We start from the raw sequence: 25388 nt of genomic DNA on the forward strand, positions 1-25388 counted from the left end.
TTCAGCTGCTCTTTCTTTAGAGAACGCGATTAGTGTCCTGAAAAGGAATCCATGGCATTTGTCAACAACAAACTATGGAAAACTTTGCTTTCACAAATGGCCAAAGTAGGAAATTGATCGAGACCATGTTGAAACTGCTAAGCCATATCACGACTGGAGTCAACTATGACAAGGCTGTAGACTGTCCGTCCCTGGTCCGTCCACACACTGCATGGACTCTGTCGGGCGGCGCCTTATTGCAATGTGAGCGTGAAACTCCCAGCTCCAATGTCGGCACGTAATTTCTGTCATTCAATGTTCTGTGTACTCTTCTAAGTATGATGGTTAATGCCTTGCATTAATTATTGTTTGTATCACCAGTTAATGAGAAGTTGCACTGGGTTTTTCCTCCCTCACTGCCACCTCCAGTGTTCGAGTACTCCACGGCAGTTTCCATTAGGTATCTCTCTAAATGGACATAGAGATCTTTATAATCTTATAACTACTTAACAAGAACAATGTTGGTGTGACTAAGCCAAACAAAATATTTTTAAATATTGATTATCAACTACAATGCAACATTGACAAGTTGGCATTTCAGTCCGGAGCCTTGGCTTGTGCTGGCAAATTGAATGCCTGCGAATGACTAGTAGCGGTACATCCCATGAGCCAGAGGGACAGGAGCATTGTAATTCGCAATTCAGTAGTGTAGGTCCCATAAGCCGGCCGGTCAGATTGCACCTGACTTTCTAATTTTGCTCTATGCCCACGCGGGATATGTATTCTGTTACCTAGAGGGACAATTGTGCTTGGCCTGCTAGCGCCCCGTAGCCTGGTAAACCCTCCCTCCGGAAATCTCATTTCCATTTGATTTCAGGAGTGAGTCTGGCCTGATCGCCCATTCTGCAATATTGGCTGTGGGCTGGAGTTGGGCGGGAGTAATACTGTTGACTGACAACCCCTTCAGCCAATGATCGTTTTTCCCCTTCAGCCAATCAGCAGTTCACCAGGCTAATGTGACGCAACGGGACTTTTGCGACGGCCATGCCCAAAATAGGTTGCCTTATTCGGATACATGCGTGTCACTTAGGGGTGGGACGATATATCGATATATCGATATATCGCGATACTTTCTCCCGCGATAAATAATCGATATCCTGCCGAAAAATATCGATATAGTTTGTGATACGTTGTTTTTCCTACTCTGTATTTGTGTAATGATGATTTTGAACTGTTTGGCTCCATTTTATGTGTTTATGAATTGAATACAAGGACTATCGTGATATATCGTTGGTGAATTTTCATGCAATATATCGTGATATCGCAATATATCGATATTTTCAGATATCGTGATATATCGTTGGTGAAATTTCTTGCAATATATATCGAATATCGTGATATTGCAATATATCGAACATCGTCGAATATCGTGATATATATTGTTATCGTGGGCCTAATATCGTGATATATATCGTATCGTGAGGTACCCATATCGTCCCACCCCTAGTGTCACTGCCCGCCCCTGCCGATTCTCTGAATTTTTCTTTTTAAATAGGCTCTGTCATGATTAATTGACCACATATATGAAGTTAAACAACAAAATTCTATCCAAACGATATCTTATAAGTAAATTCCGTGCCTCAAAATAGAAGTTTGAGAGCTTTTTGAAGTAAAAAAACAGCGGAGAAAATAGCGGACAGAAAAGATGGCTGCCGTTCGTGTTTTGTCGGCTGCATTCAGGCTGCACTCGTGCCATTCGGGCTCACTCGAACTCGCCACCTGATTGGCCAACTGTCGCTGTCAATCACAGAACGATGTGCGACGACGCTGATAGGCTCGTCCATTTGGTGTACACAGCCAATATTGCAGAATGGGCGATCAGGCCAGACTCACTCCTGAAATCAAATGGAAATGAGATTTTCCGGAGGGAGGGTTTACCAGGCTAAGCGCCCCGCATAACAACTATGAAACCGCTTAGTGTACTGTTCACGAGATTAGCTGTAGACAGACAAAACAGACAGACATAATGCAATATCTCTGCCTGGTGGAGATAATGAGTGTGTCTGATCTGCACAGCTGAAACACTGCATTAGTTGGAATTTTCTTTTTTTATTTTAAATACGGAAAATAGCAGATCTACATGCTTGTAGCCATGCAATTATTTTAGCGTAAGCCCTATATACAGCACATTTCCCTATTGTATATAGGGCTTAAGTGGTTAAAAATTGTCATTTGAATTCATCAAATGATTGTTTGCATATTGTGAGGCAAATATGAGCAATGAAGAACAGAAGCAACAAGTTGTGACAGTAATGAACTCCCAATGATTCAGTGTGCATGAGAAGTATGCCTCACATCTGGGTTTGAAATGATGAAGTAGGCCTAACACCTGGCTTTGAAATGATGTCTCACTGGAAACAACATATTGACTTGACACTGACACAATATTTATTTCCTGCCAGTGGGTTCAGTGGGCTGCTCTGTGTGTGTTTGTATGACAGTCTTACAGTATATGTTTCCTGTCAAATACCGTTCAACGGGGGTTTCATACTAAAAAGAAGACTAGAGCAGACAGGTGATGAAATGAAAGTGGAGGAAAAAAAGTGTCAAAAAGAGTGATAACACGTAATCAATTAAGATTGATGAGTTTTTATTGGTGATAGAATGCATTGCACACGATACCTACGCCTCTATTTCTACCTACTGGTAGAAGTTGAACACCTGACCAGCCCATGCGCAGAGCGTTAGATCAGATGTTAAGTCATCTTTTTGCTGTCTTTTACATTGACCTGAATTTTCCTCTGGATAAATTAAGATTTATATACTGTATCTGTCTGTCTGGCTGCTGTATCAGTCTAATCCAGGGGTCTTCAACGTTTTCAGCCCAAGGACCCCCTCTCTGAGAGAGAGATGCAGCAGGGACCCCCACTATATATTACATACAATTGTGTTGCAGATTACAGCTTTTCATAATGTTGGATTCGTGTTAATGTGCATTTTCAGGCATTAACCGCTTAAACAATCAATACTTTCACTTTGTACTTGGTCTGCTCTTTTTTCCCCTCTCTTTGCCCAAAATAGACGATCTACCTCGGCGTGGGGAGCTTGTAGATCGTCTATTTTCGGCTAAAGTTGTCCTTAGGGTTCATATAGGGTTCAAGTTGTTAATGTAAAAAACAATGATCCTATCACACAAAGATGTGTAGTACCTCTGAGGACCCCCTAGGGGTCCCGGACCCACTGTTGAAGACCCCTGATCTAATATATTTAACTAATCTATCTTACGTATCTAAGTATATACAAATTTTGTCTTTGTTCCCCAGGGGAGCCCAGAGTTTGTCACCGTGTCCCAGTGTGTGCATTACTTTGAGTGGAGGACCTACTTGGCCTGCAAGAGTGGCAAATTCAAACCACATAAAGAGGTAGGTGTTTTTAGTATATATTCTTTTGAGAGACCAACTGACTGTAGGAAAGATGCGTCATGTCTGTGTGTGTGCGCGCGTGTGTGTGTGTTTGTGTCTGTGTGAGGAGAGTGTGAGATGCATTTCCACGGTGTGGAAGGTAGCACTGTCACATGAGTCCATCCAGAGAGACAGTGCACACATTGCATTCCAATACAGCAGTGGTTCTCAAACGTTTTCAAGGAACCCCAAATTGTATGTATTTAGCTGCGGGCCCTCATTTATAAAGATTTTTTTTTAACATTTTCAAAACATTTCAAAGCCACATAACGAAAATAGCAAATCTACAAGCTTGATCTTGCAGATTGGCTGTTTAGCTATTTGTCGGACGACAGTGTATTGTGCACTGTACAGCTTAAGGGGTTAACCACTTGAACCCCAGCATCCATATTCTGGGGGGAACATTAGCCAACAATAGCAGATCTATAAACTCACTTGTAGAGATTTGGTGTAGACAGAGATTTGGTGTAGAGTTGTCCAAGTACAGAGCCAACTCAGGTCCAGTTTACTTTAGAGGTTTAGAGGATTTGAACGTGGTTAAATGTGTTGAAATCAAGTGGTTGATCTTCACTGGGTCCTCTGTCTGTGTCCAGGTGCCCTGCTATGTGTTTGACACAGACGGAAAGAAACACGACTTGACCCCCCTGATAAAAGTGAATGATGGCTACCTGGTGGACGACTCTGATGACGAAGTGGACTTTTACATCAACATCTGCCGCAGCCTCAGTATGGACATATGGATGGATTGACATGAACATTTTATTGAATCATGATCCAGAGTCTTCATTCTTTAATGTTGTTCACCCTCTCTCTCCCTCTCAACCTCCTTTCTCCTCCTAGACCGTCCAGGCACCTCCTGCCCCGAGGGCTCGGCGGCGTGTCTTAAAAACAAGCAGGGTACCTACAGCATGGGCTCTCCCACCCACCAGCTAGAGCTGGTTTCTAATGACAGGTACCCAGCTAATGCTTAACCGTATACTACACACATACTGTCCATATAGCAGCAGTGTGCTCCACCAAGGCTGATGCTTGACTGTCCGTCCATTTGCCTGAATGTAGAGGAAGGATAGGAGTCTGGGTTGTTTGCTCACTGTCTGCTCACTACTGTTAATCAAAGTTTGCTCCTCCTCTCCTCTCCTCTCCTCTCCTCTCCTCTCCTCTCCTCTCCTCTCCTCTCCTCTCCTCTCCTCTCCTCTCCTCTCCTCTCTTCTCCTCCTCTCAGATTGCAGCTGAGGTATGAGGTCAGTGGCTCCTCTGTTCCAGACTTCTGTAATGGACACACTCCTGGTGTCACCGTTACCTTCATCTGCCCTTCGGGTAGACAGGAGGTGAGACACGCACGCACGCATGCATGCATGCACGCACGGCGCACGCACAAACACACAGAACAAGCAGCAGAAAAAAAACATAAACATGAATACATCTTTCGTTGATGAATTGGCCATCATAATGCATCATGTCCACGTACAGTACAAGTTAATTTATTGAATGTAGTCCCGAATTTGATTGCCTTCAGAATACGGTAGGTTTCATTTTCTCCCAAATGGAAGTGACTAAAAATGTTAAGACAAAATGTCACATTTTCTCTAAACTGCCTTAATAAAATAATTCAACACCAAAGAGTAGTACTATGTCTCCGTATTGTATTGACATTAGTTATGGAAGTCAGCCGTCTGAGTAACGCAGGTTAAAGAGGAAGCAACAGAGATAAGGGTGAGAGCAGATGCTTCGGTGAATTGTTTTCCTTAATTTACACAGTTGAGAGACCAAAGTTCACATCTCAGCATTCTGCACCCAGTCATGGATTGTTGCTATAAATAGAATAGTTTGTCTCCGCTCTACCGCCTCCATTTGGGGTCTGATTTAAATCTAACTTCATTCAGGGGTTCAGTACCAACATAGCAGTTCATATTTCACCTTTCTGCCTATTCAGATCATATAATCCCACTTACCACTTTCAAACCATACTACTACTGTACAGTATGTACCTGATGCTGTGATCTTATTCATAATGTTCAGTCATCATTTTCCATAACCTCATTTCCGATGGTGTCTAGGACCCCAACCTTTTACAATACTGACTCATTATTTTAAAACCTACCCTCCTGTTTGCCCCCTCCCCTCTCCTCTCCAGGGGACCGATCCTAAGGTCACAGCTAGCTCCAACTGTCGCTATGAGGTGACGTGGGGGACGGAGTATGCCTGTCACAGAGATTACCTGGAGAGTCACACCTGCAAACTGACCAGCGATCAGCATGACGTCTCCGTAGACCTCACTCCACTCACACTCGAATGTGAGTGCATCATGTACACACACACACACACACACACACAGACACACACACACACACACACACACACACACACACACACACACACACACACACACACACACACACACACACACACACACACACACACACACACATACATATGTACACACACACACACACACACACACACACACACACACACACACACACACACGGTAGCGTGTGCCTTCCTGTCCAGTCTGGCCTCTGCTATGTAAGCTATGAGGACGTATTTTTAGCCTCCTTAAAAGGGAAGTAAGTTTATGAACAATCTTAAGTGACCTTAACCTTCCTAGCTTGCCCTACAGTAGCTCATTGTTATTTCCAGTCAAATCACGTGCTCTGACACCCTCTGTGCACATTGTGACTCAACACATTACTCAGTCCATGTATCAGTACATCAAACAATCCATGTTATGGGACAAGTGTCCTTGTAGCTTTTTCTTGAAATTAACTTTTGAACATTTTAATAAAATAAAAAAACTATTACTCTCTAAGTATAATTAAATAATAGCAACAGTAATACAAGCATAGCAATATCAATACACATTTTCATGTATCCTTTAACTGAACTGAATTGGCTAATGATAGCGATACATTTGTTTGATCACGCTTAACCACGTTAACCCTGGTGTTCCTATTTTGCATTTTTGTTTACATTTTCTAAATCCCCCCCTCAAATGGGGTACATGTAGGCCTAGGGGTATGGGTAATGTAGGGGGTACATCTGAGAAATTGGAAAATAGAATAATTTATGTGCGCTTGTGTGAGCCTGATGTGTACAGTGTTATATATCAAAAACTTTACTAGCCCAGCTGTTATTGAATAGAAAGCAATACTTATTTGTACTTTATTTGAACATATTGACATAAAAACTGGACTGGCACTCCATTACTTTGTAATGTTATATTCCTCAAAAGGTGGATTATCATTACTTCATAGCCAGGGGTCCCAAACAAATTTTGTTAATATAGCTTCCCAATCAGTTAATCCACTTGAAGCCTATTTTATACTTCGGCTATTCAAAAATAGCCGATCTACAAGCTCACAACGTGTCACATCGCCATGTGTTGTGAGCTTGTACTGTAGATGCTATTAAAAAAAAGTGAAACGTGAAACATCTTTCGAAACACAAATCTTGTCTTCTGCGGGTTCCTGCCATAAAATCCTTTCAGATGGGGGCAGTCAAATGCATATCAATTTGGTGGTCCTTGACATGAAAAAGTTTGAGAACTAAGCTGTGTAACGTCGTTGTAAATGAGATGCACATAGATTCCAGTGTCAAAATAATAACGAAACCTGCCAAGTTCTAATCGTATGAATATATTTATTCAACGCTGGTCAAAATATGGGCATTTTCCTGGGTCTCTTATGGGTTATCATGTGGAATAGAAGTGAGCCAGGTCAGCCATCAACTATGTCCCAATCTATTCATTATTTTGCTTAAAATTCTTTACAATTAGAGAAGTAGACCAGTTTAAAACTAACACATTTTTCGTGTGTGTGCGTGTGTGCAGACACTGAGGCTAACCTCTACCACGCCGAGACCAGCGACAACAACTACGTGTTCTACCTGAACGTGTGTGGGGGAATCGGATCGAGCATCTGTGGAGACGAGAACTATGTATCAGCCTGCCAGGTGAAACCCAGTGGAGACGTCAAGAAGGTCGCTGGCAGATATCAGAACCAGACACTCCGGTAAGGAGAGAGAGAGAAACCAGCCAACTATCTTCTGTTTCTTTAGCTATCTCACTAGTTCTCAACGGCTGCGAGGGTATTGCCGAATAAATGTCTAAACACTAAGATTTTGATGATAATGATAATATAACATAATATTAAAAAGTGACACCAATAAATTACTTAACTTAAAGTATACTACGTTAGTTCCATTGATCCAAAGTGGAACTTGATCGATTGCTTGATCAATAAAATAAACATGCTCTGAAAATGCATGCGGGTGGGCTGCTCACGATTTGGGTGGGCCCTGATCCAGAAAAGGTTGAGAACCACTGATCTATGTCTCTTGTCTGTTAACTGTAAATTTGACTTTATAATTAAAAAAGTCAACTCCCCACTCCTCTCCTGACTTCCTGTCTCATCCAACCCCCCCCCCCCACACACACACACACTCACCTCTCTAGTGTAGTAGTGTCGTTGCAGAAATCTGAATGAGGATTGAGTCAAAAGTTCGAGACAAATAAGGCAGAGACAGTTCACAGTTTAAGAAGAATGAGTGTTTAAATTTGATATCAAATGGAGTTACAAAACTTACAATCTCAGCATCACAGCACAGAATCGCAATTGGAACCAGCCAGCTTGAACTCAAAGTACACACTGACTGATTCAGGCTTAAATACCCCACTATCAAAGGAAAACCCTACCCTTACAGACATGGGGCGGCCATAGCTGAGTGGTTAGTGAGCCCGCCTAGGGAGCCAGAGGCCCTGGTTGCCCCAGGTACGATTCTAGGCCAGGCCAGCAAATGTGTCGATGAAATGAAATTTGTCCCTGAGCAAGACTCTTAACCCCTAATTGCTCACAGGCCCTCATTGGAAACAAGACCGCAAGGACTTTCATGAATGGACCTGTAATTATCCTTATCCTTTCCCCTGCAACCCAGCCATAAACTAGCATAGTAACAAAAGAAATGCAAAATTGCCAGGAGCCAAGGTGTCTACAACAGGGTATAACAAATGCCATAGGGAAAAGGGGAGTGTATTCAACTCAGACATTATTACATTAACCAGTAGTTCTTACAATGTTCACTTCATTACAACATTTCTTTGACACTAGCTATTCTGATGGAGACCTGACTCTCATCTACCCAGACGGTAGCAAGTGTTCCACGGGCTTCCAGAGGATGACTATCATTAACTTTGAATGCAACAAGACCGCAGGTGAGACCCCAGTTTAAAACCTATGGAAGAGGACAGAACATACTGTAGGCCTGACATAAAGTAGTAAAAGTTGCATTGTGCAAGATTTTCAAGTACATACACTACAATGCAACAATTTAATCAATATTAAATCACATAAGAGATCAAAACGTGCAAGATTAAAATTGTTGTGCACATTGCACAAATTCATAATTTCTATACTCTTTTCTTTCTTTATAATTTCATAATCATGGTTTTAACACCTTACATTTCTGTTTTACCACTCTGGCAACTGTTTTGTGTGTTTGTTTTTAATCCTCAGGCAATGGCGGCCGTGGCACTCCTGTGTTCGTGGGTGAAACCGACTGCACTTACTATTTCAACTGGCCGACGGCCTATGCGTGTGTGAAGGGAACGGAGGACCCGCTGTGTAGGGTCTCCAACAAAAACAACAAGCACTATGACCTCTTGCCCCTCACGCGATACCCTGGTGAGACAGAATGTATCTCTAACTACGTACATGAACACTAGTGCCCCTATTCTGGACATGTCATAATAGGCCAACATTAGGCGAACATTCAGCGAAAATAGCAGATCTACAAGCTCACAACCTGCTGCTACCTTGCTAATGAAAACAACAATACACCCTTTATCTGCCATGGTTGTTGCAAAAAGCAGTTTAACTTCTGTGTAATCTAGTGAGGTACAATAAACTCTATCTCTCTCTCTCTCAATCTGTGTTCTCTCTCTAAACCCATCTCTCCCTCTCTCTCTGTTGTCATTCAGAGTCTGAAACAGCCCAGAACTGGGAGGCGGTGTACGCCAGTGCGCCGGAGAGAGACACAGGACGCTTCTACCTCAACATGTGTCGCAGAGTCATTCAGAGAGGACCGGCCACCCACTGCCCAGAGGACTCTGCCATCTGCGTCGTAGGTGAGAACAGACGCACGGACAGACAGAGGGACGGAAAAGCAGGGGGGATTTCAATGACTAAGAACAAAAGAAAGAGTGGGATTTAAAATACATAGTCGACTAGCCATGCACATCCCTAGTGTCCTGCTGATGTCTTACGTATATCCTGCTGCTTGTGTGGCTCTGTTACTTCAGATGAGCACAATAATAAATCCAAAAGTCTGGGACTGTTCCTGTCCTCGGCACCGACGAGCGAGCCAGGAGGTGACATCAGGCTGGTTTACACTGACGGGGACAAGTGCACGAGCAACACCAATATCAGAACCATCATCACACTCAAGTGCAAACCAGGTGTGTGTTTGTGTGTGTCTCAAGTCAAACGTAATTTGTGTCGCATTAAATCCTGTGAGAAAGTCATGCCACGTGCATCTGTGAAAATAAAATTCTTATATTCCCCAGTGTGTGTGTGGGGCTGTGTGTGTGTACAGTATGTGCATGCGTGTGAGTTGCTGCTGGCCTTCACAGTGGATTCTATTCTCGACTCACATTGTCACGTTTTCGCGTTCGCTGTCTTTGGGCCGTTCTTGCTGTCCTCTCATCAGGTGACCTGGAAAGCGCTCCCATCATGCGCAGCGTGTCGTCTGACGGCTGCATGTACGAGTTTGAGTGGTACACCGCTGTGGCCTGCGTGCTGTCCAAAGCAGAGGGAGATGACTGCAAGGTGGACGACCCACAGTCCGGTAGGACACGCAGACACACACACAAATATGTGCACGTACTGTATACGTCCCATAACAGTATTAACCCAGTATTGATTCTACAAATGCCTCCTAAATCTGTAGTCAATATCTGTCTGTGTAGGTGTGCTTGACATTATTGGACACACAGGCTGCCACTGACTATCGCCTTCCTCTCTGTCCCTTTTCACCTCAATGCACCTCTCCCCCGCTCCAGACTTCACCTTTGACCTGTCCCCTCTGTCCAAGCCCAATGGTGGCTTCTACAACCTGTCCAGTGATGTGTACGACTATTACATCAATGTGTGTGGCTCCGTCACCGCCCCCACTGCCTCCTGTCCTGAGAAGACTGGCGCCTGTCAGGTGGACAAGAGGTGAGGAGCAGCCAAAACTCTGCACTCATGTGTCATGTACCTCGTAATCCGTTAGCCACACAGTAACATCCTCTGTGATAACGGGTCCATTTGGTTATATTCGTAATGTAGCGTTTTACAACGCAATATAATAAAAATAATAATACTCCTTCGGGGTATTTTAGTCACAATTTGTCCTCTGCAACTACTAGGATCAGTGAGCTCTATTAGCACAGCGTTCGGGGAGCAGTTAGGGGTTAAGTGCTAAAATAGTCGCAACGTGTTGTGAGCTTATAGCGGCTATTTTCGCTGAATGTTCAACTATTATGACCAGAATACTGGGGTTCATATGGTTAAGTGGTTAAATGTGATGTTTGTACTCAATTCTCTCCTAAAACCTGAGGGAAACGATTATTGTCGAAACGTTAGTTTATCCTTTAAATATAATACGTTTGCATCGTGGCTACGAGCTGTGCGACCTCCTTCTTTTGAATGTAAGTGGTTAAATAAAAAACCTTTTCTTTCATTTAGCTTGAAGTCGTGGAGCCTGGGGGAGTTTAACTCCCATCTGTCCTACTATGACGAGGTAATCCAGTTGACCTACTCTAATGGTTCCCAGTACAACAACGAAGGACACACCCTGCGGTCTACACTCATCACCTTCCTCTGTGACAGAGATGCTGGGGTCGGCCAGCCTGAGTACCAGGTAATCTCTTCTCTTCTCTTCTCTTCTCTTCTCTTCTCTTCTCTTCTCTTCTCTTCTCTTCTCTTCTCTTCTCTTCTCTTCTCTTCTCTTCTCTTAAGCATAAACTGTGTGTATACATGTATTTCAGGTGGAGGACAATTACACATATATCTTCCGCTGGTACACATCCTACGCCTGTCCTGAGAGACCCCATGAGTGTGTGGTTACCGACCCCAACACTCTGGAACAATACGACCTATCCAGGTAACACTGCTCTACACACTGTGCACCGATTTGATCTGATACCATGACGTGATACCATGATGTGAACCAACAATGGGCAATATCCAAAATGTAATATGCAAATGCTGTCCTGCTGAAATGTGCTGTTACGGCTGACATTCCTTTCTGACTTTCTGACATTCCCCAAGTATCATGATATTCGATATTGATATATCAATATCACAATATTAAATGTAAGCAGGAACTGCAGCAAGACAATTATTGAACATTCCATTAAGGATGGGACACCTTCCTTTAAATAAACTAACTATTAAAACATTTGAGTTTGTACAGAAAGTTCCCTTCTATACTGGTATTGGATTTAATATTAACATTTACTGTGTCCCATTCTTGATGTTGTGCTTGCTTGAAACTTGGCGTTAGTTGCCATCCATCATGTTTGTTGGACCCTTCTGGATCCATTTTTACACTTTTGGAGCTAAACCAACACTTCACTGTGTAAGACTGAACATTGTGTCTTACATAATTTCATCAACTCTCCCTCTTTCTGTTCACCTCTTTTTCACACCTCTGTGTATTTCTTAACTCCCACACCTCTCTCTGTACCGCCGCTCTCTGCTCTATCTCCGTATTGGTCCCTCTCACTATCTTTGTGTCATTACGAATACGCTCATCTCGCTTGCTCCTTCTTTTAACTCCTTCTCGGCACTGTTCTTTTGCTCTGTCTTAATCTCTATTTCTTCCCCAACCCCATCCCTTTCTCCCCTCTGTCCATCTGTCTCCAGTTTGTCTCGTCCTGGCTCCAGTAGGAATTGGCAGACCATGGACCTGTCGGACTCCAACAACTTGAAAAAGTACTACATCAACGTGTGTCGGCCCCTGGTGGCTAATACGGGCTGTGACCGCCAGGCGTCTGTGTGTCAGATGAAGTACGAGATGCAGCAGGTGTGTGGTGTAGTCCCACGTGAGAGTGGAGACATTGTGAAGTTAGTGTGATATTGTATAGACGCATTTATACTTAGTTGTGAGCTTATAGATATTGTCTGTGTGTGAATACCACGTGCAATGAAGTATATCAAGCCCTTAATGCATTGCAAGTTTCTCTCGTTGGCCTTTTGCTTCATCTTCCTTTACTGCTGCAAGCATTCTATTCGCTTTGTATAATTACAATGACCACTGGCACACTGGGTTTTGGTTTGCAACATAGTGTTTTTTGGTTGAAATTGAGGGTGAAGCTTGTTGCTAATCATGCCCAACCAAGTTATAAAAGCATTAATATACGTAAGAGAGGCCATGTGATATGATATGGTATTTTATCATACAGTGGGCATTCTACGGCAACAACACCGTAGACATGTGTGTTGCCATGATATAATCATGATACAGGGGTGGCTGTAGCTGAGTGGATAGAGAGACTGGTGAACTGGTGACCCTCCGATTCCTATCGGAAGGTCACCAGTTCAACCTTAATGCAACGTGTTGTGAGCTACAAGCCTTGTGACCTACATGCATTGCGAACTTGAAGATGAGCTATTGGTCACACGACAAGGTATATTGTAAGTAGTTAAAATGACGTACCTGCATTGCATTGTCCTATCATGTACTCCAGTCAACAAGACAAATTCCTGCACATTGTTGTGTACAGTTTTAGTGATTGTGTTTCTTATTACTGATATCATGGTTATACTATTTTCTCCCTCCCCATAATATGACCTGAGGTTACCTTGCAATTTGTTATGCTCTGAAAGTTGGGCCAATTCGTTCATACAATAAGTGTTCAGCACATCGTTACAGTGGCTTACATATAAGCTGCGTGTTTATTCTTTTTGACCAGTAGGATAACGTTAGAGTTACTTAAAGAGCTACTTATCCCATTTAGACCTGAGGCCGATATAAAAACGGCTTCTAAATCCTAACCCAAGTTTTCTGAAAAACTTGGGTTAAAAATAATAATAATGTTGCTATATACTGTATACTGTAGCAACAACTACACAGGTGTTCCTATCTTGATAGGTATAACAATGTATAGGTGTCTAAATGGGTGATAGCTACTTTACGGTGTGGCTCTGCACCAATAAGCGTCACATTTCTTATGCACACTGCCATTTTTCTAACAAAATGGCAGTAATGAAGGTGTGGATAATACCAGTGGTGACTCTCTCTCTTTGTCTCTCAGGGCGTTCTAGCAGAAACGGTGTCAGTCGCTAACATGGGCGTGGCCAAGCGCGGGCCCATCATCGAGGGGCGGGACAAGCTGCTGCTGGAGTATACCGACGGCTCGGCCTGCCAATCAGACGGCCTGCAGCTTACCTACACCACACGCATCCACCTGGTCTGCTCCAAGGGAGCTGTGGTGAGTCTGCAGCACGTGTCAATGCTACTACACTGATGAATTGAGTACAATGGGATAACAGTCTCCCTCATTGTGCCTTATTTGCACAAAGGGTGAGGTACAGAATCAGGATAGTACACATATATAAACATGAATCTTTGGCATGTGCCTAATTTATCTGTCTGTGGTGCAATTTTACAGTCGTCGGCTCCGCGGTTCTTGATTTACCAGAACTGCACTGCAAACTTCATATGGGAGACCCGCGCTGCGTGTGCCATCAGAACGACCCAGAACAGTGTAAGTGTCAAATGATGGGCTGTTGATGTCCTCAGTGGGACAAGAAAGTTGAAGTTTGATGATTTAATGTTGCTTTGTGTGTGTGTGCATGTTCTAGAGCTGTTCGGTGGTGGACCCCAACACTGGATTTGAGTTCAACCTGCAGCCCCTGGCCTCTGAGAAGGGCTACACAGCCACGGGAAACGGCAAGACGTTCATGGTACGCTGACACACACACACACACACACACACACACACACACACACACACACACACACACACACACACACACACACACACACACACACACACTTACTGTGCAGTATGTGCATGCGAATACGTCTGCAAGCTGAGTTGCTAAATATTGTAAAATGTATCATAGCATGAATTCAAAGGGGTGTAATATTTTTTTCCCTGCCCCTTTCAGTTTGTTTGTTTGTTTGTTTGTCCGTTAACTAACTAAATAACTTGAACAGAAGGGCAGATTTTCATGGACCTCGGTGGGAATAATCAGTAGGCTGGCCTATAGAGATGATTCACTTTTGGGTTACCAAGGTCAAAATTACGTGTTACAGGGAGATTGTAGAACGAGGGAAATTGGAGAAAGCGTGCTCGTTTTTACCACCCACCCAGCAATTCTGTAGAACAACACTAGAGGGAGCCACGAATGCAAGCCACGAGCCAGGCTTCCCAACTAAAGTGCACAAACATATATGGCCGCGACCACACACACACACATGCGGGCGCACGCACACGCGCACACGCTTTCAATTTGGTTTATTGAAAGCATGACTGTTAAGATACTTTTATTGTGTTCTGGCTTTTAACATTTGTTTTAGTTTCTCCCTGACACACACACACACACACACACACACACACACACACACACACACACACACACACACACACACACACACACGGATAGTGATCCATGAAAAGAACTATTCTGTCCCTATCGGTTCACAACTCGGACAGCACTGATTCGACTAGCAGACCTTCGGCCGGTCGGCGCGGGCACTCGCACGTGTGCGCCTCCTCGGCCTCAAGCTCTGCTGAGTCGGCGCGCCTCCGTCATGGACAATAACTATTATCACGTGTGCGTGTGAACACGTGTTCAGCGTTCGCCTAGCGTAGCTTCCTGGTTGCTATGTGGGGGGGAACAACAAAAGACAGGTCTGCGTCGCATCAAAGCCCCGCCTCGCGGCGCCGTCTCCTCCTCCTCCTCATCACGCCGCATCCTCTTTCTCCTCCTCCTCCTCGCGAGCCTCGCGTAATAAACCCTGTCTCGAAAAGCCCCGCCTCGCCGCGAAGCCCTGTGCCTAAAAACGAGCGCGCCTTCTCCAATTTCCCTGTGACATATATAACTGCATTTTGATGATAACGGATTATGTCACTTTTTTATTATCAGTATACAGTACTATTAATACAATTGTTTTACTTGTGCTTTCATTTACCAGCATGGATTTTTACAGTTTTGTTCTTTTGTTTGTTCTGCTTTGAATATTGCCCACTCAACATCTATTGCACACCTGTCTACCTCATCTAGGGTAGGGTCATTTGTTTACTTTGTTAAATGTGGGCCTGTAAAGCCCTTTGTGGGTGTAATGGTGATTAAGAGCTATACCAATAAAGTTGAGTAGAGGTACTCCTACTGTAAGCCAGTGGTTCTCAAACATTTCTATGTCAAGGATCCCCAAATGTATATGTATTTGGCTGCCCATTTGAAAAGATTTTGTCTCAAGGGCCCCGATAAGAGAATTTTCAAAAAAAGAGAAGATTTTTGGAAAATGTTTAAAAAAAGTAGCCGCTCACACTGAGTTTGAAGATCAGCTATTTTCAAAATAGCCAAAGTATAAAATGTTGCTCATTTAGCTGGAGAACCCCTTCAGGGACTCCTGGGGGTCCACGGACCCCACTTTGAGAACCAGTGCTGTAAGCGTGTCCTCTTTCCTCTCATTCAGGTAAATATCTGTGGGGGGGCAGCGGCGTGTGGGCCGGGGGCAGCAGGCTGTGAGCTGGAAGATGGCAAGGCCATAAGCCCTGTGGGAGTGGAGAAGACCCTGCAATACTCCACTGACGGACTGCTCACCCTCACATACAAAGGAGACCTGGATGTACCCACAGGTAACAGTAGACTGCAGATTTGCTTTGTTTTCCTTCTACACCAAATGTCTTTGCAGAAAATAGCTGATCGACAAGCTCACAACACGTTGTGAGCTTGTAGATCTGCTATTTTCGCCGAATGTTTGCCCCCAGAATAGGGACTCTGTCGTTCAATTGGTTAAACTGTTATTGAAAGGTGAGAAATTGAAAGAAAAACACTGACTTATATCCCCTCCCTTTTAATGTGTCCTCCCGTCCTCCCTCAGGCACTCGGAACACATTCACCATTACCTTTGTGTGTAACGCTGACTCCCACCCCGGCTCTCTGAGGCTGGTGCGAGAGGAGCTGAGCTCCTCCACTCACACCACCCACGACGTCCTCCTGGAGTTTGCCACCGCGCTGGCCTGTATCCCTGCCCCAGTAGACTGCCAGGTTACTGGTAAATCCAACAAAATCATCATTTGAGCATTCACGTGTCTGAACACTTAAAAAATATAAACTGTTTTTAGCTTTAACGTTAATGTATATAACTAAATAAAGTAGCTACTATATAATATATTACATACTGATGTCATATGTTGGTAGAGTCTATAATTAGATTCCTTTGTGTGTATAGATTCCCATGGTAATGAGTATGACCTGAGCCCCCTTACTCGGGATGCGGAGGACAGTCCCTGGATTGCCATAGATACCTCACCCCAGGCCAAGACGCGCAGTTTCTACATCAACGTCTGTAAACCCCTTCCCAGCATCGACGGCTGTCCCGGTAAAACACACACACACACACACACACACACACACACACACACACACACACACACACACACACACACACACACACACACACACACACACACACAACCATGCATGTGTGTAAACTGCTGAGGAACATCTACTGTACGTACCATTGACATCAGTAAAGGACCTTTACCGGTCGAGTCTTGAATCACGGCATTCTAGTTAACATTACTGCTGATGATTTTGCAAAGCATACACAGTTTGATTATGGAATAATTGCCTGATTATTGTCTTTGAAAGTTCTGAAATGAATGGAAGGAGGAACGGCTTCCTCCAAAATCAAACAAACCATTGTATGCTTTGGAAGAAAGTTGGCAATGTCAACAATACCGAGAGTCGCATTCTATGTGCCAGAACATGCCAGACCACCATTATTATTTAATGAATTAAAAGGACCATTCTATTCAATTAATGTCCTCTCCCCTGACTTCTTCTAACCGCTTTGACTGCATGCTTATTAACATGATGTCTTAGGTCAGATTTTAACAACATGACCTCTGCCTGAATTTGACACAAGCCTCTCATGACCATTTACCCTGTTGTTTGTTGACTAGAGGTCTTTGCTCTGTCTTTACTCTGATCTTGCACTTGCTAAATGCCTAAATTGTAATTGTGTTTGGCATTAAGTCTATCCATGCATGATCATAATATAATTTGAATGATCTGTGTCTGTCTGTCTGTCTGTCTGTCTGTCTGTCTGTCTGTCTGTCTGTCTGTCTGTCTGTCTGTCTGTCTGTCTGTCTGCCTGTCTGTCTGTCTGCCTCTCTGTCTCTCTCTCTCTCTCTCTAGTTGGTCCTCTCGGAGCATGTTCTAGGGTTGGCAGTACCAGTTTGAACATGGGCTATGTCCAGTCCAGTCCACAAATGGCTGAGGACGGCTCCATTAGCATCGTCTATCAGAATGGAGACCGCTGCGGCTCTGCGTCCCACTACTCAACACGCATCATCTTCCAGTGTGACGACAACCCTGTGAGTATGCACTGTGCCGATTGCCAAGAAAACCTCACATTACACTCTGATTACTTAAGTCATTTCTACAGGGATTTCTTTTCCAGGGATGTGCCGATCAATCGGAGTCTGATCTAATTTGTGTGTGTGTGTGTGTGTCTGTTTAGGGCTCGCCAATGTTTGACCGTCAGGTTGGCTGTGAAAATGTGTTCATCTGGAGGACCTCTGTGGCCTGCCCTATTAGGAAAACCCAAGGTACAGTATGTGTGTCTGTGTGTGTTGGAAGACTGGAGGATACTTAGAGAATTACAGAGAGGTCAGTGATAGCTCGGTGACTACAGACCTAGAATTTCTTGGGAAAGGCTTTCCACTGTCTGCCATGGTAATTGGGCAAGTAGAGCATATAACTGGCATTATGGAATCTCTGTGACAATGTGAACCTGAGCAATATGGCCGCAAGCATTTCAGGATCCAATTCCGTGATTAGATTCTTAGCAACACCAGTTGGTAGCGTGATCCATTACAATAAACATACATTGATTGACCTGCCATTAATGCAGAAGAATGGTAAGTGTAACTCTCAAACTTTTGATAGAGCTAAAAGACATCTTCGAAGTCAGTGGCAACTAGTTAAAGGCTGCCATCTAGTGGCGACATGAGTGACAAATGTTGCATTCCAGCAACTTGACATTGGCATTAAACCCTTGGCTGATTTTGTATTTCTTTTCAAGTTCAGATTAAAAACTACAGCAGATTAAAAACATGGCTAGTAAACTACGCAGCTAAAGCAATTGATAATGGGTGTGTTCTGGGTGCCCAGAGCCATGGGCCATGACAAATAGGGAAGCAAGATCGCCATCTCCGGTTTACTTCATATCTGCGTGACGTTGGTGGCCGCCTCTATTCACCTGTTTCCTAGGCTGTGTGTTTTCCACTTCCTGTCGATTTGATCCAATGAAATCCAATGAAACTGGTCAGATGACCAATGATATCCAATGAATCGACAGGAAGTGGAAAACACACAGCCTAGGAAACCGGTGAATAGGAGACCGTAAGTAGGTTGGAGTCTATTAATTCCAATTGGAGAGTGAACATGAACATAGCTTCTGACCCATTCTTTAGCCCCATGGTCACTGAACTAAATCAACCCAAGCCACACATTCTTCTGAACATTCTGACACTAAAATGGCTTTTTCGCAAGATCTGCCACAGAGGGCGCCTACTTAGGAGACCATTTGTGTACTGTTTCGCACTCTAGTGGCGGAAATTGGGATGACGGATCTTCCAAAATAACTGAGTATAGTTTTGCCATGTCTGTGCCAGTGTGCAAGCATAGATATTATTCATTCTACATAGATGTAGATGTTAGATCTAACATATTCATTATTAATTTGATTGGCTGCAGCATTGGCTGCGTTGGCTTATATCATAATGTGTTTCGTGTTCATAAACATTACTGGGTGTTTGCGAGGGCAAAACCGCTTTGACTGAAACATAAATAGCAGTCAGCTGTGCATGATTAGAGTCAGCTAAAGCAGCTAGCTGCAGTGCATGATCATTTGACCTCAAGTACAAGTCTGTTTCAAACTACAAATATATGTTCCAGACATGTTGTAAAGAAGACTGCATTTTCCCCCCTTGTTGCGCAGAAACCCGTCTATAAGGTCAATGTTATGAAGCTTGCCATGTTTTTAGCCTGCTTTTGGTTTTTAACCTGACCTAGAGAAAACACTACAAAATGAGCCGCCTAGGATTTTTCATTCGATTTATACAGAAGCTAGCCTGGCACTACGCTCATTAATGGCCATGACCATTATAATGTTGATTTGAACAGACACACCCCTTCTGTCCCATCCCAGTTCTGTATTAATGACACATTTGAAGATTATTAACCACTTAAGCCCTTCGACGAATATCGATAAAAAGGGAAAATTGTTTATCTACAAGCACACAGCACGTTACATCACAAACTTGTTGATTTGCTATCTTCATTATTTAAAAAATAATTATGATATAATATCTTGTCCAACATAGCGACACTAGGTTGAAAGTGGTATAAGTTGTTCTTCTTCCCTCTCCCCTCCTCCAGGTGATGACTGTCGTGTTAAGGACTCCCGCAGTGGCTTTGAGTTCAACCTGAGCTCCCTGAGGGATAAGGATTACCCGATACCGAGCGGGAAGTACAAGTACCACCTGTCTGTGTGCGGCGGGCTCAAGCGGGGGGTGTGCACAAACAAGGACAAAGGGAGCGAATTGGTTTCCTCCTGCCAGGTGGAGGGAACTACACACAGGATAGCAGGTATGGACATTCACAAATACATACAATATATAACACAAATCACCTGTTATGAAGAAAAAGCCCTGCCTAGAGCCCTTTTTCTGCTGAAACATGAAAGATGGGACATCGTCCTCCCCAACAGTGGAACAGGGTATATCACAACCTTGTCTAGGAGCTCCATCTGGACAAAGTTAGTTTAAAATCATACTTCAGACTATTTAACACGGGTCAATTTAAAGACATTTTGCGGAGGGTTGGGCCAGCAATCTCGAGATGCAATTTATCGTGATTCACCAGCTGATAAAAAGCAGCCCGTGTCATATGTGCAATTCTCAAAATCAACTATTCTCAACTTTTGAAAGCGCTCTGCTCGTCAAAAATAAGCACACTGACCTGCGCCTTTTTAAAGGTGGCTACCTTTAAAATAGGACAGTGTGAACATACCTTAGGGCAGGCCCTAAGGTATGTTCACACTGTCCTATTTTAAAGGCTGAGGGTGTAAAGTTAAAATGAACAATTGTTGGTTATTGTAACTAAAGACACTGTGATGCGTTAAAAAGATGTGAATTGCATCTTTTCTTGCTGATTTTAATCGGACTGCGGGTTACTGTCGAGGTGTGACTGAAAGATATCAATTTCACAGAAGGTTGCGAATTCATGGGGAATAAATACTTTAGTAGGGCTTCATGCTATTGACCCACATTTATATTACAATATTCCCTTGTAGAAGTTATGAAGTACAGCGCTCTGTTTTGCAGGAATTCTGTAACAAACCATCATAGATTATGAATGTTTTATAGGCACACTTGATCTTGGCAAATAATTAATTGTTTTACATAAAGGAATTCTAAATTGTCAAAGTTATTTATTAAATGCAGAAGGCTTTGAGCCTCTCCTAGGCTTCGGCAATATCAAAAATTCAATATTGTAATATGTGGGGGATAATTAGTTAGTATATTGTGGGATCACGAAAGCATTGCAATATTCAAGTCTTTTATGTCTGCTGTTTTGGAGCTGGTCTCTGAAGGCTCAGCTTTATTTTGCTGTTCATTCTGTGTGCTTGTGATGTATAGGCATGGCGTCTCAGACTCTGACCTACGTGGGAGACCAGCTCATACTGAACTACACCAACGGAGAGACCTGCCACAAGATCTACCAGAGAACCACAGAGATCCACTTCACCTGTCACCCTGATATGCACCCAGTAAGATACAAACACACGCACACGCACACATACATACACACACACACACACACACACACACACACACACACACACACACACACACACACACACACACACACACACACACACACACACCACACACACACACCACACACACCACACACACCACACACACACCACACACCACACAACACATACATACACATACACACAAACACACAAACACACAGGCATGCAGTGTTTGTAATGTGGACATTGTCAACAAGAGACGGTGGTACTATAAATACTGTTGATATCCCGAATTCTACCACTAACAGTGCCTATTTACCATCCTACTAAATGGACCTATGGGAAATACTGCAACCACAGTACTAATGTACATAGGCGGAAAGCAGCACCTACTTTTTAATGTGCCTGTAACTGACATATTTTTTTTAAAGGAAAATGTCACCCCAAAATGCTGTTCCACTATTATAAGTAGTCAGGCATTGATGTTCAAGAACTGACAAGTGGTTACCACTGAATTATTATTCTAGATATTTTGGTGTACCCATATTCCTCCAACATAAGTACATCTAAATTCATGACTCATGCTAGTTTTCCATAATTACTTCCCCGATACCAGTTTCAGAACATTCAGATGTTGCATATCCTATGCTAATGTCACCACGAGACAGTTCAGATAGCTGTATGTAGAATAATGAAAATTCAAGTCCAAACATTAACTGATTCCCTGCCTAGGACGTAAAAAACGTAATTTTTTCCATTTACCAAACCTGCCAAGGACGTAAAAAACGTAATTTTAATTAAAAAAAATAATAATAATTGACCCAAAGACCAAGGAGATATGATTTTTCGAATATCTAGACTCCTATCCACTTCCTTGTTAACTTAAAACTTAAAAATTCTGTATCTCGGCTCCTGAGTACTTTTTTTTTTTCAATTAAAAATCTCTGGCAGTGGGCAAACGTGGCCAGAAAAAATTCAGGCAGTGAATGTTAATACATTTAAGTATATATATTTTTGATAGTTTGGGAATTTTAATGTCATTTTGCATTTTGTAGGGGTATCCAGAGTTCATCAAGGAGACTCCAGAGTGTACCTATCTGTTCAACTGGCGCACCGCCCTGGCCTGTGTTGCCGTCAAAACCACCAGCTGCTCCTACAAGTAAACACCTCCACCCAACACAAACATGACAAAATGCAACTTTGATAAATGTAGTGTACTGTTCTTTTTCAATTGTAGATGAAAAAAATATTACTTTTATAACTGTGTGTGTGTGTGTGTGTGTGTGTGTGTGTGTGCTGTGCGCGCTCATCCATCCTCAGCGATGGCCAAGGCCACTCCTACGATCTGTCATCCCTCGCCATGGACAACAGGAACTGGGTTGTGGAGCCCTCTACTAGTGACACAGAGCAACGCTTCTACATCAACGTGTGCAGGTCTCTGGTACCTCTGGGAGGTAGGTTTGCCAATCAAAAAAAAATAATATATATATACACACACACACACACACACACACACACACACACACACACACACACACACACACACACACACACACACACACACACACACACACACACACACACACACACACACACACACACACACATGTACATATATACATTTGATTTAAAAATAAAATCATATTATTTAGTCAACTAGCTATACTAAAACTAAAACCTTTCAGATGACTAAAATATGACTAAATGAAGATGTACTGTCAAAATCAACACTGCTTTGATCAAGCTGAAACCTTTCCCAAATTTTGAATAAATCTCATAGATGACTAATATCAGAGTGATAAAAAAAACCTGAAATAAATCCATATTCCTGTGTGTGATAGGTCCATGGGCGTGTCCGTCAGGCGCAGCGTCCTGTCTAAAGCACAATGACGACTACGTGAGTCTGGGGGAGGCAGAGAGCGCCCCCCTCTGGGACCGAGGTGTGCTGCAGCTCAAATACACCAATGGAGAGCTGTGTTCAGACAAGATCAGGAAGAAGAGTACTGTCATCCGCTTCCAGTGTGACAAAGATAAAGTGGTGAGGAACCCTCACACGCCCACATGTTTTTATTTCAGTTAACTCTAATGTTTTTGTTCTAGTTATCATTATCTTGTTAACCCATTAAGACCTGGAACTGTGTCATTTTTAGATTTGAGCTAAAAAGCATTATTTTACACTTTGGGCTATTCAAAAATAGCAGATATACAAGCTCATAGCGAGCTTGTACATCTGCTATTTTTGAAAAATCGTGAAAATGTGTGCAAATCTTTGAATATATATATTTTTAAAGCGAACATTTTTAACTCAAATCTTTGCATCTGGGGGTCCCTGGAACAAAATATTTTGATGGGGGTCCGCGGTCAAATACATATAATTTTGGGGGTCCTTGACATGAAAAAGATTGAGCACCACTGATATAGAAACATACATTTTTCAGAATACTGTTGAGATTTAGGAGACATGTAGAATCTGCTTCAGGTCTCAATGGGTTAACAGCTAACTACAGAATAATAACCTTTATACAAATACACACATGAACTAACTTCATTCCATCCTCTGTGTGTGTGTGTGTGTGTGTGTGTGTGTGTGTGCGCGTGCGTGTGTCATCAGGACTCTCGTCCCACCCTGATCTCAGAGGTTGAGGAGTGTGTGTACACCTTCCTGTGGTCCACTGCTGCTGCCTGCCCTCTGAACAGCAGCCAGCACGATGACTGTAGAGTTATCAACCCTGCTACAGGTCAGACACACGCACACACACACCCCCCGAGTCCTTGCAGCATATGCTTGCTTCTCTTTATTCTAATAAGGGCTGCAACAGTTGATTATTATTTTTTAGCAATTATTCTTTCAATTACTTTTTTAATACTTTTTTTATGTATCGATGATTAACCACCAGATATAGTGAAAATAGCAGATCTAAAAGCACACCGCGCATCACGATGTGATGCTTTGTGAGCTTGTAGATTTTCTATTTTCACCTTTTTTTCTTATTCTTTTTTTAAACTTTTCTCCTATAATGGCATGCCCAAAACGTCAAACGATTATTAATCGATGATTTTTTTTTTCATAATCCATTACATCGATTGTCAGCTTGTATGTGTGTGATGTGTTGATGGCGTGTAGGTTATCTGTTTGACCTGAACTCCCTGGCTGTGGAGGGAGGCTACACCGTCTACGACCACAGCGACCGTACCAACATGTTCAGGCTCAACATCTGTGGAGAGGTCGCCAATGCTGGATGCAGCCCTGGAACTGGTATGTAAAGGCTTGGGCTGATAGATAATGTCAACTATTGTGATACTTTCGCGATATCAAGCTCATATTGCATTTTGGGTTAACACAAACAGGAAAGTAAAACAGCAAACCTCCCACAAGCCTCACAAAATCTCTTATATGTCATTATTGCTTCTGGAACAAGCAGATTTCCTATCACTTCAACAAACCACTCAGTGGGGATTGTTTCGCATCAAAATGACTGAGGTGATGCTAACCTCTTTCTATATTAAAAATAAAAGAAAGCCAACATTATCAAGCTATGGTTCGATCCAGCATTGAATAGGCCTTTAAACAGAAAAGCTGCTAATTAAACAGTGTCCTACCAGACACATTGTCAGAGAGCCATCTGGGCTCCATGTTACACATTAGTTCATGCTGAGACAGACCCAGTGTTTATATTCAAATGGTTTATGCAATAGCACAAGACTTGCGTCACAGCTTCTTATTCCCCCATGGCACCACAGTGTTGGATCACAACTCCACCGTAGGTGCACACCTCATCAAATAATTGTTACCAGGATGTCACATACTGTATCATTCCTTTATTCCTAAGTTAGATTGAAAACCAGAGGGAAAATGAACCCAGTAAATTGTCTGTGTTAAGGTGTCATATACTGTAGAAT

At 43.0% G+C, this 25388-nt stretch overlaps 1 protein-coding gene across 1 annotated transcript in view; it reads left to right on the forward strand.

Moving 5' to 3' along the window:
* igf2r (insulin-like growth factor 2 receptor) overlaps positions 1–25388 on the forward strand; it is a 71761-nt gene that overhangs the window by 13875 nt on the left and 32498 nt on the right. The window contains exons 4-33 of the mRNA XM_080453585.1: positions 3303–3401; positions 4034–4166; positions 4281–4392; positions 4663–4768; positions 5575–5734; positions 7270–7450; positions 8546–8649; positions 8951–9118; positions 9415–9561; positions 9736–9891; positions 10143–10280; positions 10495–10651; positions 11162–11336; positions 11464–11579; positions 12344–12503; positions 13735–13911; positions 14092–14187; positions 14285–14386; positions 16128–16290; positions 16536–16709; positions 16887–17036; positions 17858–18036; positions 18183–18270; positions 20105–20314; positions 21367–21497; positions 22544–22647; positions 22809–22942; positions 23330–23526; positions 24100–24226; positions 24613–24744. Coding sequence (XP_080309711.1) covers positions 3303–3401; positions 4034–4166; positions 4281–4392; positions 4663–4768; positions 5575–5734; positions 7270–7450; positions 8546–8649; positions 8951–9118; positions 9415–9561; positions 9736–9891; positions 10143–10280; positions 10495–10651; positions 11162–11336; positions 11464–11579; positions 12344–12503; positions 13735–13911; positions 14092–14187; positions 14285–14386; positions 16128–16290; positions 16536–16709; positions 16887–17036; positions 17858–18036; positions 18183–18270; positions 20105–20314; positions 21367–21497; positions 22544–22647; positions 22809–22942; positions 23330–23526; positions 24100–24226; positions 24613–24744 — 4276 coding nt within the window. The remainder of the gene's footprint in view (positions 1–3302; positions 3402–4033; positions 4167–4280; positions 4393–4662; positions 4769–5574; positions 5735–7269; positions 7451–8545; positions 8650–8950; positions 9119–9414; positions 9562–9735; positions 9892–10142; positions 10281–10494; positions 10652–11161; positions 11337–11463; positions 11580–12343; positions 12504–13734; positions 13912–14091; positions 14188–14284; positions 14387–16127; positions 16291–16535; positions 16710–16886; positions 17037–17857; positions 18037–18182; positions 18271–20104; positions 20315–21366; positions 21498–22543; positions 22648–22808; positions 22943–23329; positions 23527–24099; positions 24227–24612; positions 24745–25388) is intronic.

The sequence above is a fragment of the Gymnoscopelus braueri genome, assembly GCF_963280865.1.
Source record: "Gymnoscopelus braueri genome assembly, chromosome: 16".
Lineage (NCBI taxonomy): Eukaryota > Metazoa > Chordata > Actinopteri > Myctophiformes > Myctophidae > Gymnoscopelus > Gymnoscopelus braueri.